Source organism: Lynx rufus, unplaced genomic scaffold, assembly GCF_022079265.1.
Source record: "Lynx rufus isolate CCGP_SWC_20201006 ecotype Redwood Valley unplaced genomic scaffold, mLynRuf1.p SCAF_12, whole genome shotgun sequence".
Classification (NCBI taxonomy): Eukaryota; Metazoa; Chordata; class Mammalia; order Carnivora; family Felidae; genus Lynx; species Lynx rufus.
In genome coordinates, this window is record NW_025814826.1 from 2,747,118 (window position 1) to 2,764,501 (window position 17,384).

Genomic DNA, 17,384 nt, shown 5'->3' on the forward strand with positions numbered 1-17,384 from the left:
TCTGACTTTGGCTCATGCCATGATCTTGCGGTTTATGAGCTCAAGCCCCAGTTGGGCTCTGTGCTGTCAGCTCAGAGCCTGGAGTCTGCTTCAAATTCTATGTCTCCCACTCTCTCTGCCCCTCCCTGCTCACACTCTGTCTCTCTCTTTCTCTCTCTCAAAAATGAATAAACATTTTTTAAAAATTTAAAAAGCAAAGAAACAAAAACTGTCACCAAAGATTACTATACCTGGCAAAACTGTCCTTCAGAAATAAAGGAGAAATAAAGACTTCCTGAACTATCAAAAGTTAAGGGAGTTCATCACCACTAGATCTTGCTTATAAGAAATGATAAAGGGAGTTTTCAAGCAGCAATAAACCACTGCTAATTAATATGAGAACATATGAAGTTAGTACAAAGCTCACTGTTAATGGTAAATATGTAGCCCAAGTCAGTTTCTCTAATATGGTAATGACAGTGCATAATTCACTTATAATGCTAGTTTAAAAGTTAAAAAACAAATGTATTAAGAATAACCTTGACTACAAGAATCTGCTATTAGAACACAACATAAAAAAACATAAATTGTAACATCAGCAATCTAATATGTGAGGGGCATGGGGAAGTAAAAGCATAAAGTTTAAAAATGCTATTGCAGTAAAGTTGTTATCAGCTTATACTAAGGTGTTATAAGATATTTTATGTAAGCCTCATAGTAACCACAAAGGAAAGTCCTTAGTAAGTACATAAAAGATCATGATAAAGAAGTCAAAGTATATCAGTACAAACAGTCATCAAATCAGAAAAGACAGCAAGAAGCAAGGAACAATAGATCTACAAAACTGCCAGACAACAAAATGGCAAAAGTAAGTCCTTACCTATCAATAATTGCTTTAAATGTAAATGGATAAAATTCTCCAATCAAAAGACAGAACAGCTGAATGGATAAAATAAACAAAAATCCAATATGTGACTAAGAGATTTACATTAGCTTTAAAGACAACACTGAGAATGGCTAACATTAACAACTCAAGCAACAACAGATGTTGGCGAGGATGTGGAGAAAAAGGATCTCTTCTGCACTGCTGGTGGCAATGCAGACTGGTGCAGCCACTCTGGAAAACAGTATTAAGGTTCCTCAAAAAATTAAAAATAGAACTACCCTATGACCCAGCAATTGCACTACTAGGTATTGATCCAAGGGATACAAGTATGCTGTTTCAAAGGGGCACATGCACCCCAATGTTTATAGCAGCTCTGTCAACATTAGCCAAAGTATGGAAAGAGCCCAAATGTCCATCGATGGATGAATGGATAAAGAAGATGTGGTCTCTATATACAATGGAGTGTTACTCGGCAATCAAAAAGAATAAAATCTTGCCATTTGCAACTATGTGGATGGAATCAGAGGGTATTATGCTAAGCAAAATTACTCAGTGAGAGAAAGACAAATATCATATGACTTCACTCATATGAGGAATTTAAGATACAAAACAGATGAACATAAGGGAAGGAAAGCAAAAACAATATAAAAACAGGGAGGGGGACAAAACATAAGAGGCTCTTAAATATAGAGAACAAACAGAGGGTTACTAGAGGGTTTATGGAAGGGAGGGATGGGGTAAATATGGAAGGGAGGGATGGGGTAAATGGCATTAAGGAATCTACTCCTGAAATCATTGTTCCACTGTATGGTAACTAACTTGGATATAAGTTTTAAAAAAGGTTAATTAATTAATTAATTAAAAAAAATAAAGACAACACTGACTGAGAGTGAGGGCATGGAAAAAGATTTCAAGCAAATGGTAGCAATAAACAAATAATAAATAAATAAATAAATAAATAAATAAATAATAAAAATACACCTTAAGCTAAAAATGGTAAAAAGGTCATTATATAATGATAAAGTGGTCAATCCTATAAGAAGATGTAATAATTACAAATATTTATGCACCTAACATTGAAGCATCTAAATATATAAAGCAAATACTAAATGGAAAAATTAGACAGCAAGACAATAATAGTTGGAGACTTTAGTGTCTCACATTCAAAAATGGACAGATCATCCAGACAGAGAATCAATAAGTAACCAGTGGATGTGAACAAAACTGTAGACTACATACCTAAGGCACATGATCAAACAGATGCAGGAAAAAGCATTTGACAAAATTCAACACCCATGCATGCTAAAACAAAATAAAACTTTCAGAAAATATGAACAGCAAATAATTGGAAGGGTACTGAAAAACATAAAATACCTAGGAATGAATGTAACAAGACACCCAACACATCCATAAAAAAAAATGTCATTGCAATTAAAGTAGTAAAACTTTCACTATTTGCAGAAGACATGACACATATATAGAAAACCATAAAGATGCCATCAAAAAAACCCTCTTAGCAGTATTAAAAAAATTCAGTAAAGCTGTAGGAAACAAAATTAATATACAGAAACCTGTTGTGTTTCTATACACTAATAATGAAGTAGTAGAAAGAGAAGTTACAGAAACAATCCTGTTCACAATTGCATCAAAAGGAGTAAAATACCTAGGAATAAACTTAACCAAAACAGTGAAAGATCTTTACTCGGAAAACTGTAAAACACTGATTAAAAAACATGAATATGACACAAACTAATGGAAGATATTCCATGTTCATGGATTAGAAGAAACAAAATTGTTATAATCCCCATACTACCCAAAGCAATCTACAGATTTAACGCAATTCCTAACTAAATACCAACATGTTTCACAGAACTAGGAAAATAACACTAAAATGTGTTGTAGAACCACAAAAGACCCCAAATATTCAAAACCTTGAGAAAGAACAAAGGTGGAGTTATCACAATCCCAGATTTCAAGCCATACTACAAAGCTGTAGTAATCAAAGCAATATCATACTGACACAAAAACAGACACACAGATCAATGGAACAGAACAGTAAGTCCAGAAATAAACTCACACTTATATGGTCAATTAGCCTATGACAAAGGAGGCAAGAATATACAATGGGTTAAAGACAGTCTCTTCAACAAATGGTGCCGAGAAAACTGGTCAGCTACATGCAAAAGAATGAAACTGGACCACTTTCTAATACCATACACAAAAGTCAACTCAAAATGGATTAAAGACCTAAATGTGAGACCTGAAACCATAAAACTCCCAGAAGAAAACATAGGCAGTAATATCTCCTACAACAGCCACAGAAACATTTTTCTAGATATGTCTCCTCTGGCAAGGGAAACCAAAGAAAAAATAAACTGCTGGAACTACACCAAAATAAAAAGGTTTCGCATAGCAAAGGAAACAATCAATAAAACTAAGAGGCAGCCTACTGAATGGGAGAATATGTTTGCAAATGATATATCCAATAAGGAGTTAATACTCAAAATATATAAGAGCTTATACAATTCAACACCAAAACAGCAAATGATCTGATTTTTAAAATGGGAGTAGGACCTGAATAGACATTTTTCCAAAGAAGACACAGATGGCCAACATATGAAAAGATGCTCAATATCACTCATCATCAGGGAAATGCAAATCAAAACCACGAGAGGGGTACCTGAGTGGCTCACTCAGTTAAGCATCTGACTTCGGGTCAGGTCATGATCTCACAGCTCATGAGTTTGAGCTCCGCGTCAGGCTCTGGGCTGACAGCTTGGAGCCTGGAGCCTGCTTTGGATTCCATGTCTCCCTCTCTCTGTGCCTCCCCTGCTCACGCTTTCTCTCTCTCTCTCTCAAAAGTAAACATTAAAAAAAAAAACCCACAATGAGATATTACCTTATACCTGTTAGAATGGCTAAAATAAAAAAGACAAGAAATAACAAGCATTGGTGATAATGTGGAGAAAAAGAAACCCTCATGTATTGTTGGTGGGAATGTAAATTGGTGCAGTCACTGTGGAAAACAGTATGGAGGTTCCTCAAAAAATTAAAAATACAGCTTCCATGTGATCCAGCAACTTCACTACTGGGTATGTATCTGAAGAAAATGAAAACACTAATTTGAAAAGATATATGCACCTCTATGTTTAGTGTAGCATTATTTATAATAGCCAAGCTATGGAAGCAACCCAAGTGTCCACTGATAGATGAATGGATAAAGATGTGGTGTTTGTGTGTGTGTGTGTGTGTGTGTGCACACGCACACACATATACACACAATGGAATGAATATTATTCAGCCATAAAAAAGAATGAGATCTTGCCATTTGCAACAAAAGGGATGGACCTAGAGAGTATAATGCTAAGTGAAATAAACAAAGACAAATACCATATGATTTTACTCATATGTGGAATTTAAGGAACAAAACAAATGAACAAAGGAAAAACCAGACCAAAAACAGACTCTTAAATACAGAGAACAAACTGGTGGTTGCCAAAGGGGAGGCAGGTGGGGGCATGAGTGAAACAGATAAAGGGAATTTAAAAGTACACTTATCATGATGGGCACTAAAACAAAAAAGAAAAAGAAAAGAAAAAGAGAAAGAAAAGAAACCTAAATAAATAAACCTACATAAATGGAAGAACTATATACATATTAGAGAACTCTATACTGTCCAGATGGCAACTCCCAAACTTGCTCTATAGTGAAAACAAAATCCCAAACTCTGAGTTTTTGTTTTTGGCAGCAATGGACAAGCAGAGGGGCACCTGAGTGGCTCAGTAGGTTAAGTGTCTGACTCTTGATTTCGGCTCAGGTCATGATCTCATGGTTCAGGAGTTTGAGCCCTGCACTGAGCTCTGCGCTGACAGCATGGAGCTTGCTTTGGATCCTGTCTCTCCCCGTCTCTGTTCCTCTACTGCGCATGCTCGCTTTTGTTCTCTCTCAAAATAAATAAATAAAATTGACAAGCAGATTGTAAAAATGTACATATAAATACAAAGAACCTAAAATAGACAAAGCAATTTTCATAAAGAAAAAATTGGAGTACACACCCTATCTGATTCAAGACTATTTTAAAGCAACAGTGATGAGGACAGTTTGATATATGAAAAAAATATATATGTATATATAAATAAGGAATAGCACAGAGCATTCAAAACCAGACCCACACATATATGGTCATTGATTTTCAGAAAAGGTGCCAAGGCAATTCAATTATGAAAAGACTTTTGAACAAATGGGACTAAACAACCAGACAGCCATACAAAAAAGCCATCAGAATATGTACCCCCACATCATACCATCTACAAATATTATCTTCCTTTAGATCATAGACCTAATGTAAGAACTAAGACTATAACATTGCTAGAAAAAATGCAGAATAATTTTGCAAGATGTGCCTGTACTGTCAGTTTGAAGGGGCTCCTGCTGGGCAAATCTGAGACAATTTGAACCTGAAATAAATAAGAATAGCAACAGATTACATTGTATTAAATAAAACTGGAAACCATGATTCTGTATTGATAGCTAAAATTCAACTAAATGAATAAACAAATAGATGGAGAAGGGAAGGCTCTTCCTTACACTAAGATGTATTCTGATAAATATGGAACAAGGGCTGGAGTTAGAAAATCATCACCTTGCAACTATCATTGTTAAGACTGGTTTGGGCTAAAAGTCATCCACAGATACAAAACACAGAGGGCTAAGTCTTAGGAGAAGCAGGATATATGCATGTTTCAAAGCTTCTCCCACCCTTTTTATTAGTTGCAAAGAAAAAAAAAAACAGGCTTAAAACAAAAACAGGCATTATACACTGAACACCAGATAATATTTTTTCTGAGTTCTCATTTTTTATTATGTATGTATGTACGTATGTATGTATTTTAAGTTTGTACTTTAATTCCAGTTAGTTAACATACGGTGTTATGTTAGTGTCAGGTGCACAATATAGTGATTCAACACCTCCATACAACACCCCATGCTCATCAAGCCAGGTGCCTTCCTCAATCCCCATCACCTATTTCACCCATGCCCTGCTCCCCCCACCACCCCCTCTGGTAATTCAGTTTGTTCTCAATAGTTAAGAGTCTGTTTCTTGGTTTGCCTCTCTTTTTTTTCCCCTTTGGTCATTTGTTTTGTTTCTTAAATTTCATGTATGAGTGAAATCATTTGTATTTTTATTTCTCTGACTGACTTCTTTAGCTTAGCATAATAATACCCTCTAGCTCCATCATTATTGTTGCAAATTTCATTCTTATTATGGCTGAGTCTATTGTGTATATATATACCACATCTTCTTTATCCATTCATCCGTTGATGGATACTTGAGCTGTTTCCATAATTTGGCTATTATTGATAGTGCTGCTATAAACACTGAGGTGCATGTGCCCCATCGAATCACCATTTTTGCATCCTTTTGGTAAATACTAGTAGTGCAACTGCTGGGTTGTAGGACAGTTCTATTTTTATTATTTAATTAATTTATTAAATAATTTTTTTAATGTTTTATTTTTGAGAGAGACAGAGAGACACAGCACGAGCGGGATGGGACAGAGAGTGAGGGAGACACAGAATATGAAACAGGCTCCAGGCTCTTGAGTTGTCAGCACAGAGCTCGCTGGGGGACTTGAACCCATGAACCGTGAGATTATGACCTGAGCCGAAGTTGGACACTCAACCAACTGAGCCACCCAGGTGCCCCTATTTTTAACTTTTTTAGGAACCTTCATACTGCCTTCCAGAGTGGCTGCACCAGTTTGCAGTGTATTACCTACAGTGTAATAGAGCTCCCCTTTCTCCACATCCTCACTAGCCCCTGTTGTTTCTTGCGTTGTTGACTTTAGTCATTCTGACAAGTGTGAGGTAGGATCTCATTGTAGTTTTGATTTGTATTTTCCTGACGATCACTAACATTGAGCATCTTTTCGTGTGAAAGACCAGACAATATTTTAACCAGGCAATCAAAATTACTATTACCAGTAAAAAGCACATGTACATCCTGCTTCTAGATGTAATACCCTGAAAATATTTCACTTAAGTAGTATTTTAACTATGGATGTACCACCTGAACCTAACCGTGAGAATATACAAACGCAAACTGAGGAACATTTCTCTAAAATGTCAATGTCATAAAAGATGGCTAGGAAAGTGTTCCAGATTAAGAGGCCAGAAAGACACATCGATTAAATGCAATATGAGATTATGGGCTGGATATCGTCTTAGAAGGGGAGAAAATGCTTCAAAGGACACTAATGGGACAACTGACAAAACTGAAATTGGGGCTGTATTAAAAAAGAAAACAGTGAAGTTATTATTGTACTGGTGTTATATAAAACAATACTCTCTTAGGAAATGCGCACTGATAAAGAGACACATATATGTACCTTAACTTCAAATGGTTCAGAACATAATTATGTGTGTGTCAGGAGAGAAAATAAAAAAGCTAATGTGGCAACATGTTAAAAATGTTTGAAAACATTGGACTGTGTAAAAGGTACGCAGTTCATGGGAGTTCTACTTTTCTTTCAACTTTTCTATAGATAAGAACTTACCTAAAAATAAAGAGTAAAAAAAAAAAGTACAAAAAATAAAAAGCAAAAACAAAACAAAACCAAACAAAACACCTGTAGTAGCAGAGGAAATAGGATATAATGGCAAGAACACCACACGGGGCCACAGTCCTTGAGTCCCACTTCCCGTGCATACTTGCACAAAATAATTCACGACCTCTCTGATTCTGGTGCCTTATCTCTGAAATACATGGCTAGTATCTGCCTCAGGGATTACCTGGATTTCCACAGGGCAAGGAAAAGCTGAGTGTATGAAAATGATCTCAAATCTGGTAAAGTGATACATACAGTTATGAAATAAGAGTCAGGAGGTAGGAGGCACAAGTGTCAAAAATCCAAATTAGAATAGTAACAAATCACGAAGCAGTGTTTTCTTTGCTGCCATTTCAGTTGCTAACATTTGGCCCTGAGACAGAAGCAGGTGGACCACTGCCCCCGCTGCTCCCCTGCTTTCTCTCACTGCCAACAGTGTGTTCGCAATCAACCTCCCAGCACACGATGAATTCAATGTCAGCGGGCAGCAATTCCCAGGCAGGGGATAAGCTGGGACAAAGGATACACTGCTGACATGGAGAGCTGTATGAGAACAACTTACATGAGAAATCAGCAAGATGAGCCTGATCTATACACACTAGGCTCAAACCCCACATTTTTCTAAACACCCATTTTGGAGACAAACCATTCTGGCAATTTCCTAAAAATCCACATTCAGTTCAAAAAGATCACATCTTGGGGCACCTGGGTGGCTCAGTGGGCTAAGCGTTCGACTTCGGCTCAGGTCATGATCTCATGGTTTGTGGGTTCGAGCCCCGCATCAGGCTCTGTGCTGACAGCTCAGAGCCTGGAGCCTGCGTCAGACACTCTGTCTCCCTTTCTCTCTGCCCTCCCCCACTCGCACTCTGTCTCTCTCTCAAAAATAAATATAAAAAAAAAAAAAGTGATCACATCTTACCGATTTGTGATGATGTCATCCCAGATGTTCATTGGATCCATTGTAGCATCAGGGTATCTGTTTGTCCAGGTTTTTAGAAGTCTCCTAAGGGGAGCTTGAGATGATAAATTACCTAAAAATATTAGAAGATGGCTATATCCACAGCTCAATGATAAGAGCAACTTACAAAGTAGGGCTGCCATTAGTAAATAAAAACTTAATTCAAATTTCTTGACCAAATTAAAAATTTTTGTTTTGTCTTTCACAACAGGAATACAAAGTTACCATAGTAAACCTAATACAGTTTGTCATTACAACTCAATTTCTTAAGACACAGAGTAAAAATGGGGAAATAAACATACACAATTTTTACATTTAGCACAGATCCACAGTCTTTCATCTACAATTCCAAAATCTATACAGGATCGAAACCTGAAAAGCTTTCATAGGGCTGCAGCCAATTTTCTTGTTGGCAAAATCTGATCTGAATCAGCATAGGGATACTTATATTATAGTCTTAGTTTATGCAATTTTTGTGAATTTTCATCACTTAAGCCGGAGACGCATCATTGTGTTGAATGACGAAATACTGCCTCCGACCTTGGTACCTGTACAAGGTTACATGGTAATAATAATAACCAAAGCAATCGGGACTCAAGAGATTCATGACAACCCCCAGGAAATTTAAATTTCACATTGATAATGCTTAAAGCTTTAGTTTCTTTCTGTTGGTGGGAAAGTAGTGGTTAAGAGCATAAGCTTAAATCAGACAGTCCTGGGTTCAAAATCTGAATCTTTCACATATTAGCTTAGGTAAGTTATTTATAAAATGAAAAAGCAAGGAATCTACCTCTCATAAGGCTGTCATAAAAACTATGCATTATAGAAAAAAAAGATTAACATACGTCCTAGAAAGTAGAAAACACTTAATGAATGATCTGTCATTAATAATATGCGCTTGAAAAAGAATTCTCCAAATTTAAAGCAGAGAATGATTAATTGTAGATATATACGAATATCAATTTTTATCAGTACTCTGAGAGGGTCTTTCACAATTATTTTAAATTATTTAGGACACAAGTTGAAATTCCAGTTTATGGCTAAGACATATTACCATTGCAAAGATGTACTCTTTCCCTTTGACTTTGGGTGGCCTCTCACAGGTGCCAGGATAAAATCCACTTGTTTGTAGCAGAAAGACCTTCAGGGTCTGCACACTGCCACCAGGAGCTTCACCTCCCCTCAGGCCAGGGTATGTGGTGCCCAGTCACTGAACTTCTAGCCCCTCTGAGACACTGCAGGCTTTCGATAAGAAACGTCCTCTGTGAGCCCCTCTGTTTCTCCACCATCAACTCAGGCCGTTTCTCCAGGAGCCTCCTGCACCGTTCAGTCCAGGGCAGATTCTGTTTTACATATTTGACATGGGAAATCCCTCTGCCTCAGTATGGGTCATATCGTGTGGGGATTACCCCACTCTTCTGAAAGCTTCTTCAAGCTAGGCAATATGTTTTATTTGGCTTTGCATCCCCAGTGCCTAGAATAGTGCTTGTCCATCTTAAACATTTATTTCAATGACCTCAAAATATGTATTTGCAGCATGAACTCAAAGTATTTTCTAACCCACACATTCAGTACATGTTTAACTTTCACTAAGCAAAATAATCATACCAAAATCTTTCCATAAGTATAAAAGAAAAAAAGGTAGTCTAAAAAAATTACCTTGTTTGCTTATAAAACTGATGAACTCCTGAATTTCTATAATAGTTTGTACAGACTGCACTTTGGTGAGTCTACTTCTGTGTAAGAGAACGTCAATACTTGAGTAATTCTAGAAAAAAGATATTTAACATTGTTTATAAATCAATTTCCTACTTTAAATTTTAATACAGTTCCCTAAAACATGAAATACAGCAACTACCTTACATCAATTACAAAAATGTGTCTCAGAATAGTTAATAATTAGCTCATAGAAGCAATTAACAAACGGTTTAAAATTTTTTAAATAATTCAGGTTTTTAATCACATTTTGGCTCAATGAAGTCAATAAAATCAATACAACTGGGCTACTGTTGCCTCTACTGACCACCAGTTTTTAAAAATCACAACATCCTATAAAGTAAAACTGCCAACTACAGAAGCCAACTCCTTCTTCTCCAATAAACTTCCTCTACTAAACAAATTCAAAAATTTTTTAAAATAACGATAACGAATGAATATGCTTCTATGATCAGTATCAGCCAATGATAAATGTTAATTAATAGGCTCTATAAAGACACTGACTTTAAAACCAAATATCAGAAGATTCTCATAAAAGCAAAAAGGAAAGAAGGTATAATGGTGGAAAATGATCAGGGAAGATTAGTTCATACCCTCCACAAAGCAACCAAACTTCCATTCAGCCACTCTAGATGAAAAGTCTACTTTCAAGTGTTCTTTAACAGCACAACCCTATGTGTTAAGTAACTTGAATTTAAAGAAAATCTTGGAAGAAAAAAATAAAACCCAAGGAAAAACAAAAAACAAAAAAACAAAAAAAGAACTTCTTAAACAGAAAAACAAAAGGGACTAAAAATGCATTAAGCCATTTGCAACTACGTGGATGGAACTAGAGGGTATTATGCTAAGTGAAATTAGCCAGAGAAAGACAAAAATCATGTGACTTCACTCATATGAGGACTTTAAGAGACAAAACAGATGCACATAAGGGAAGGGAAACAAAAATACTATAATAACACGGAGGGGGACAAAACAGAAGAGACTCATAAATAATGGAGAACAAACTGAGGGTTACTAGAGGGGTTGTGGGAGGGGGATGGGCTAAATGGGGAAGGGGCTTAAGGAATCTACTCCTGAAATCATTGTTGCACTAGATGCTAACTAATTTAGATGTAAATTTAAAAAAAATAAAAAATAAAATTTAAAAAAATGCATTAAGACAAAGGACAAAGTGAAAAGATTTTAGAGGAAACTTTTTGTGTGTTGATTTTTTTTTGTTCATGAGTTTAGGACTTAAAAGTATCATAGAAATGGTACATTTCAGATGGGTGTATCTGTATTACCTGCATAAAAATCTGAATGCAATTTTCAATATAATATTTGGCTCTATCAACATCGTCTTGTAAGATGTAAAGAAGACTCAATTCCTGACTATAATGCAGCTCAATAAGAGTCTTCTGAACCTCCTTGTTCACAGCCTCATCAATAAATGTCAGCAGGGACTGGTCAGCCTCCCCGTGAAGCAGTAACTTCAGCTTGCTGCGGATCATGTAAGGTAGATAGGTCTCCTAAGGAAGAGAAGACTACTTGTAACTTCAGAAAACCAATATGAGTATTTTAGTTCTACAATATCCATTGGTATAATTTTGTAGGTCCAGATTTAGATCCAAAGTGACAATGTTTGATGTTTCAAACCTAAAACTGCAATTCTTAGGACACATTCACTTAAAATTATTGATTTTTGTAACCACAAAATACACAGAAACATGTTCTATGGAAAATGGGAGCTACTTTTAGCTGAAAGATCTTTGGATGTTACACACAAGTGAGGAATCTACAAGCACAGCCAAGATAGTTGCTTTGTGGGGACCAGGTGAGTCATTTCCCTCCAAGAGTTGGGGTGATCCCATGAGAGGGGAACCATGTCACCCCAGGGGTAAGGGCTACCCCATGTGTATCCTGTGTCTCAGGGCAGAGACACCAAGAAATATTCTTCCATGTAGTTATACTATGGATATTAATGTTTATTTTTAAATGCATCCCATATACTTGGAAAGGAGTGGCCAAAAGTGGCTAAAAAAGAGATAAAAAGAATGGCTAAAGAGATTTGACAATACTATGGAGTTGTTGGGGGGAGTCAGGTTATACAAATGTTCTATGCTTTATAACTACTACCTTGTTTTTGAAAAGTTTTAAACAATGTCATTAATTAGAAAACAGCTATCTATAATATTTATCTCAGTGACTTCAAATGTAATTCTACCCACCTGATAAAATGGTTCGCTCCACATTTTATTTAGATCTGGAGGGTTTTCATTGTCAACGCTGACTATAGAACAGTATGCCAATGATTTCCACTCAGCAAGCTGGTTGTAACAGTCAAGGGATGCAAGTTCCCAAAAATCCTTCTCAGCTTCAGTAGGCTCACCATCTACCCATTCTTGTTTATTGAGAGCCTCATGAAGAAAAGTTCATACATTTATTTTAAAAGTTGGAAGGAATATAAATGAAAACATTTGTATTATAGGTAGTAAACTATTCATGCTAAGGACAATAATTTTCAAATTTATGACAAGGGGAGAGAAAAGAGAAAACAGAGTAACACTAAATGGAAGAAAAAAAACCAAAAGAAATCTCACAGGAACAAATCAACATAAAAACCAAGAGGAAATGATTTCTCTGAGAAACTTACCAATGAAGCCAATTAATAAACTGAAGATTCTGAATGACCCAAAATTTGATCTGAATCAATACTGTGGATTATTTACTACTTAAAGAGCTCTTAGATTGAAAATTAGAAAATAGGACATTTACAGAAAATTGCAAAGGACTTTACAATCTGGACTGCTCATTCAAGAATCTCATAGGTCATGGACTCTGAATTTAAGCTACTTACTAGACATCTATACCTAGATAGCCACTGGCAACTCAAAATACAAACTGTACAAAGCTGAACTTAGTCATCTCCAAACCAATTTTTACCTATCTCTTTATAAAGTTTTTACTTACTGAAGGAAAAGAATCTACCCTAAGAGAAATTATATAATAACAGCAGATACTGAAATAACATCTTAACAGTTTTACAGCATTTGGTATGAAATGCTTTCTCCTTTATTCAATGATGTTTTCTTAAAAAGAGTAAAAGATAAAGCAATAGTTATTTCACATTTTGTTATTATGAAACTATTCTCTCCCACTAATTTTTGTGTAAAAACCAAGGAATAAAGTTGAAACATTACAAAACTCTAAATTCTAAAGGTAACAGTTTTTCCAATCAGAAAACAAAAGTGCTTAAGCAACTGGCATATTTGCTAGTGATCAGTTTTACCTCATTATACTGTTTAGCAGCTTCAGAGTAATCGCTTCTTGCCTCTGCTAATACCGCATTCTGAGTGATTTGCTTTGTTCCTATCTCACTACTAAAAATACCACGGAGGACGTCATATTCTCCAATTGATCTATACAGTCTAAAAACAAGCCAAAAAGAAAGTCCAAATCAATGACTACGTCAATATTTTTAAAGTTTTTATTCTAATGAAATGATATTAAATCCAGATGTCACATTATCTTAGCCAAAAAGGATATATGTTATTTTTGTTCTATAAATATAAAATCTTACACACTATGAAGTTACCATTAGGTTTTACTACTTTAGTCATACAGGAAGCAGAGATTATTCTAAAGTGCATTTAAAGTGAAATCTGAAAATATTGTAAGTTTACAATGGATAAATTGTGTCATTAAATAAGACCATTCTGTGTTAATCCATTACAGTAATAATGCACATACCAGTGGGTGACCTATTTGAAATCCTGTCTAGACCTAAAATTTGGAACGTAGCCAAGAGTCCAGAGTGAGTAAAAATTAATCCTGGTTCTAATAAAGCCATGTTTTAATCCACATTCTATGGGCCATCTTGATTCTACTGACAAGTAATTTTCTTACAGCCTTACTATATGCTTGAGCACCCATTCTTCTCTTCACATTAACAAAAATCTACTTTACCCCTTCAACCAAACTTCCTCTGTTAAGACATTCTCAAGAAAATTTTTAATAAGTTTGTTCCCTTCCCCTACAATTTTTTTCCCCCTCTTTTAAGTTTCAACACAAATGTTATCTCTTCCTGATGCTGCAGTCACCTGGCCAGCCAGTGAGGACTGCTTCCTCCTTGGCTTTCCTGCAGTTTGGTCCTTTCGCAGGTATGAAATCTCATGTACTTATTACATCAAAAAAGCCCTTAGCTCTCTCAGAGCCTAAGGATTCCATATTTAGGTAAAAATCTAGTAGACATGGCCCTCTCTTTGCCCTGCTCATAGAGGCTTATGAGTAACAAGTCAGAGGCAGAGGTGGGGAGATGGGAGGTAGGACAACAGCTCACAGTCCAAGAGCTCAAGAGGAGATGAGAATTACAAACATTTTTCAGTAGCTGGAAAAGAGATCAGTCTCACATCCACCTTGCACTGGCCCCATGGTCCCAGGATGATACGCACTATAACGTGGTCAAAATGATGACCCAAATCATCAACAGGCAAAATTATGTTCTCACTACTCTGTTTGAAAGGAATGTAAAATATTATATGTAAACTATGAAGAAGTATTAAATAAAGTTAGAAAACAGTGTTTAAAGTTTAGGCTCTAAAAGTTGTGTGCTTCATTTACCCAGAAAATACACACGAGTTTCTCATTCTCTGAAAATATTAAATATACAAACTGTTACTGACTGTTCATCTACACATCTGGAACAATAGGATAACAACAGCTTCTTAGACAGAAGCAGTATTAGCCAGGACGCACCCTCTGAGCTGCCCTCTGTCTTGCCTCTCAGAGATCTCACCACCTCCCATTTCATGTTATGGTTAGTTATACAGGAAAGTACATATATTTCCTACTGGTTGGCTACTTTTGTGAGTCTGGGAGCTATGTTTAATTCTTCTTAGCACCTGACATAATGTCTTGTTCACATATAATGCTCAGTTAAGTATGAATAATACAAGGATTCCTCACATTTACTTTTATTCTCTTTTTTCCTAGAACCTGAAGATCTAAAAATCAGCACTAAAACATATAAGTTCAAATTTAATTTTAACCTAACCTAACATCCTTCTCAGAATTAGACACTGGCTTTTTTATAATGAAAACTACAAGTAAGGAAAAAAACACACATAATGCAAAATGGCATAGAATGACAAAATGGAACTTGTTTTTCCTAAATAAAGTAATTGGATTAAATTGTCTATAAGAGTTTGAGTCCTGCTGAAAATAAATTATCCTCAATTCCGTTTAAGTAAAGCAGTAAAAACATACAAAACTAAGTAATGGCCACACTTTACAGGAAACTAAACTTGGTAGTTAACACCCTGAGTCCTTTTAAAAGGACTGTGTATGTTTAATTAATTAATCTTTCCTGGAGCAAGACATTCCTTGTTGTGACAACTATTCTTAACTCATGGAATGGTACTTAGCCAGAGAGATTTTTCAAAAAATTTCACAGAAGTGTTACGATCAACTGTATTTGCTCATTTTCTGCCAAAATGAAACGATTTTTGTGTATTACTTTAGTCAAATTCACTGTTCTCCCAACAGTGGATCACAAAGCTTACTTAGCAAGTTCCATCCATCTGACGACATCAGGTGAGAGGCGAGTCCTCCCCTGAAACCGCTTGGCAGGTGGCTCTGGTGGTAGCAGCTGGAGCAGGGCCTCTTCAAGGAGGCGGATGCCCACGGGCTGCTGCAGGCTGGCCAGGCAGCCAGCACTGACAGAAGCTGGGTTGAGGCTCAGCAAGTCTGTGTGTTGGCAACTGATTTCCTATGAAACCACAAACACATGCAGCTATTTAGGCTGTGATACTTTGACCGTATCTTCACAAGTGAGTAACTCATTTTACTAAACATGGAAGAACATTTTGATGTAAGTAGTGATAGACCCAGAAAATTTCTCTGTGTAATTCTATTAACAAAATTTCCTCAACATTCAGCTTGCTCAAAGGAGGAAATGACCTTTGATTTTTACACTATCAATTTAGACATTACTTTAAAGAAAAGTACTAGCAAATTATGAAAAATTATATACTCTGTATATCTAGGCATCAACTGCAGTTTCCAGGAATATTTAGCCTGAACGGGTGAGAAAAGCAGCTGAAACACAGATTTCATATCCAAACACCAGAAAGTAGGTACTTATTTCCATTACTCTAATTAACATCTTTTTTTCCATCTCCTTCCACCCAGGGGCTAACCGATTCACAATAATATTGAATAAGAGGATTTCAGGAATTATATTGGCCTTTACTTTGTAACTCTCAATTTGAGAGTCCTATATACATCAATAAAAAATAAACTACAAATCAATATGCAGAACAATATAAATAGTATGGCAGGGTCACCTGGGTGGCTCAGTCATTTGAGCAGCCAACTTGCAATTTCAGCTCAGGTCATGATCTCCCAGTTGGTGGGATTGAGCTTCCCATTCTACTCTGTGCTGACACCATGGAGCCTGCTTGGGATGCTCTCTTTCCCTCTCTCTCTCTACCCCTCCCCCACTCACATGCACATGCACACACACTCTCTCAAAATTAAATAAACTTAAAAAAAATACATTTGATTAAAAAAAAACAGTATGGCAGCATCTTCATTAAAACACAGCTGAATGGGGGCGCCTGGGTGGCTCAGTCGGTTAGGCGTCCGACTTCAGCTCAGGTCACGATCTCACGGTCCGTGAGTTCGAGCCCCGCGTCAGGCTCTGGGCTGCTGGCTCGGAGCATGGAGCCTGCTTCCGATTCTGTGTCTCCTTCTCTCTCTGCCCCTCCCCCCGTTCATGCTCTGTCTCTCTCTGTCTCAAAAATAAATAAACGTCAAAAAAAAAAATTAAAAAAAAAACACAACACAGCTGAATGTATGCATATAGTTCTTGTGTGGGTGTGTACGTCTGTGTATGCACATATATGCAGGTATCTGGAAAAGTCAGTGAAGACAGTCCCCGCTAAGCCACATCCACACCACCTTCTTCCCAGCTGTGCCATGCATGGACTACTTACTAAGTCTAACTAAGCCAACTTAAATTCTACATTAGAGGTCTTGAAAGAATACAGATTCTCCAAAGCAAGCCAGCAAACAAAAATGTCTATTAGAAGGAACTAGTGGTACAGGAAAAAAATCCATATAAAATTGATTAATAACACAGCAAAGCCTCAGTCTTAGTTGAGGTGTCAGATTTTGAGATAACATCTGCTAATTTAGAGAGAGAAACCCTGAGTTACACAAGACTATTTTAAAATAAATATACTTTTAAGTTTCAAGG

The 17,384-nt window shown here is 36.4% G+C and overlaps 1 protein-coding gene across 1 annotated transcript in view; it reads right to left on the reverse strand.

The window, feature by feature from the left end:
- Window positions 1–17,384, reverse strand: part of PRKDC (protein kinase, DNA-activated, catalytic subunit) — a 205,897-nt gene that overhangs the window by 46,793 nt on the left and 141,720 nt on the right. Inside the window, exons 63-68 of the mRNA XM_047073912.1 lie at window positions 15,688–15,893; window positions 13,416–13,554; window positions 12,355–12,543; window positions 11,431–11,655; window positions 10,091–10,199; window positions 8,393–8,504 (exon numbers count right to left, since the gene is read on the reverse strand). Of these exons, the coding sequence (XP_046929868.1) occupies window positions 8,393–8,504; window positions 10,091–10,199; window positions 11,431–11,655; window positions 12,355–12,543; window positions 13,416–13,554; window positions 15,688–15,893 (980 nt within the window). The remainder of the gene's footprint in view (window positions 1–8,392; window positions 8,505–10,090; window positions 10,200–11,430; window positions 11,656–12,354; window positions 12,544–13,415; window positions 13,555–15,687; window positions 15,894–17,384) is intronic.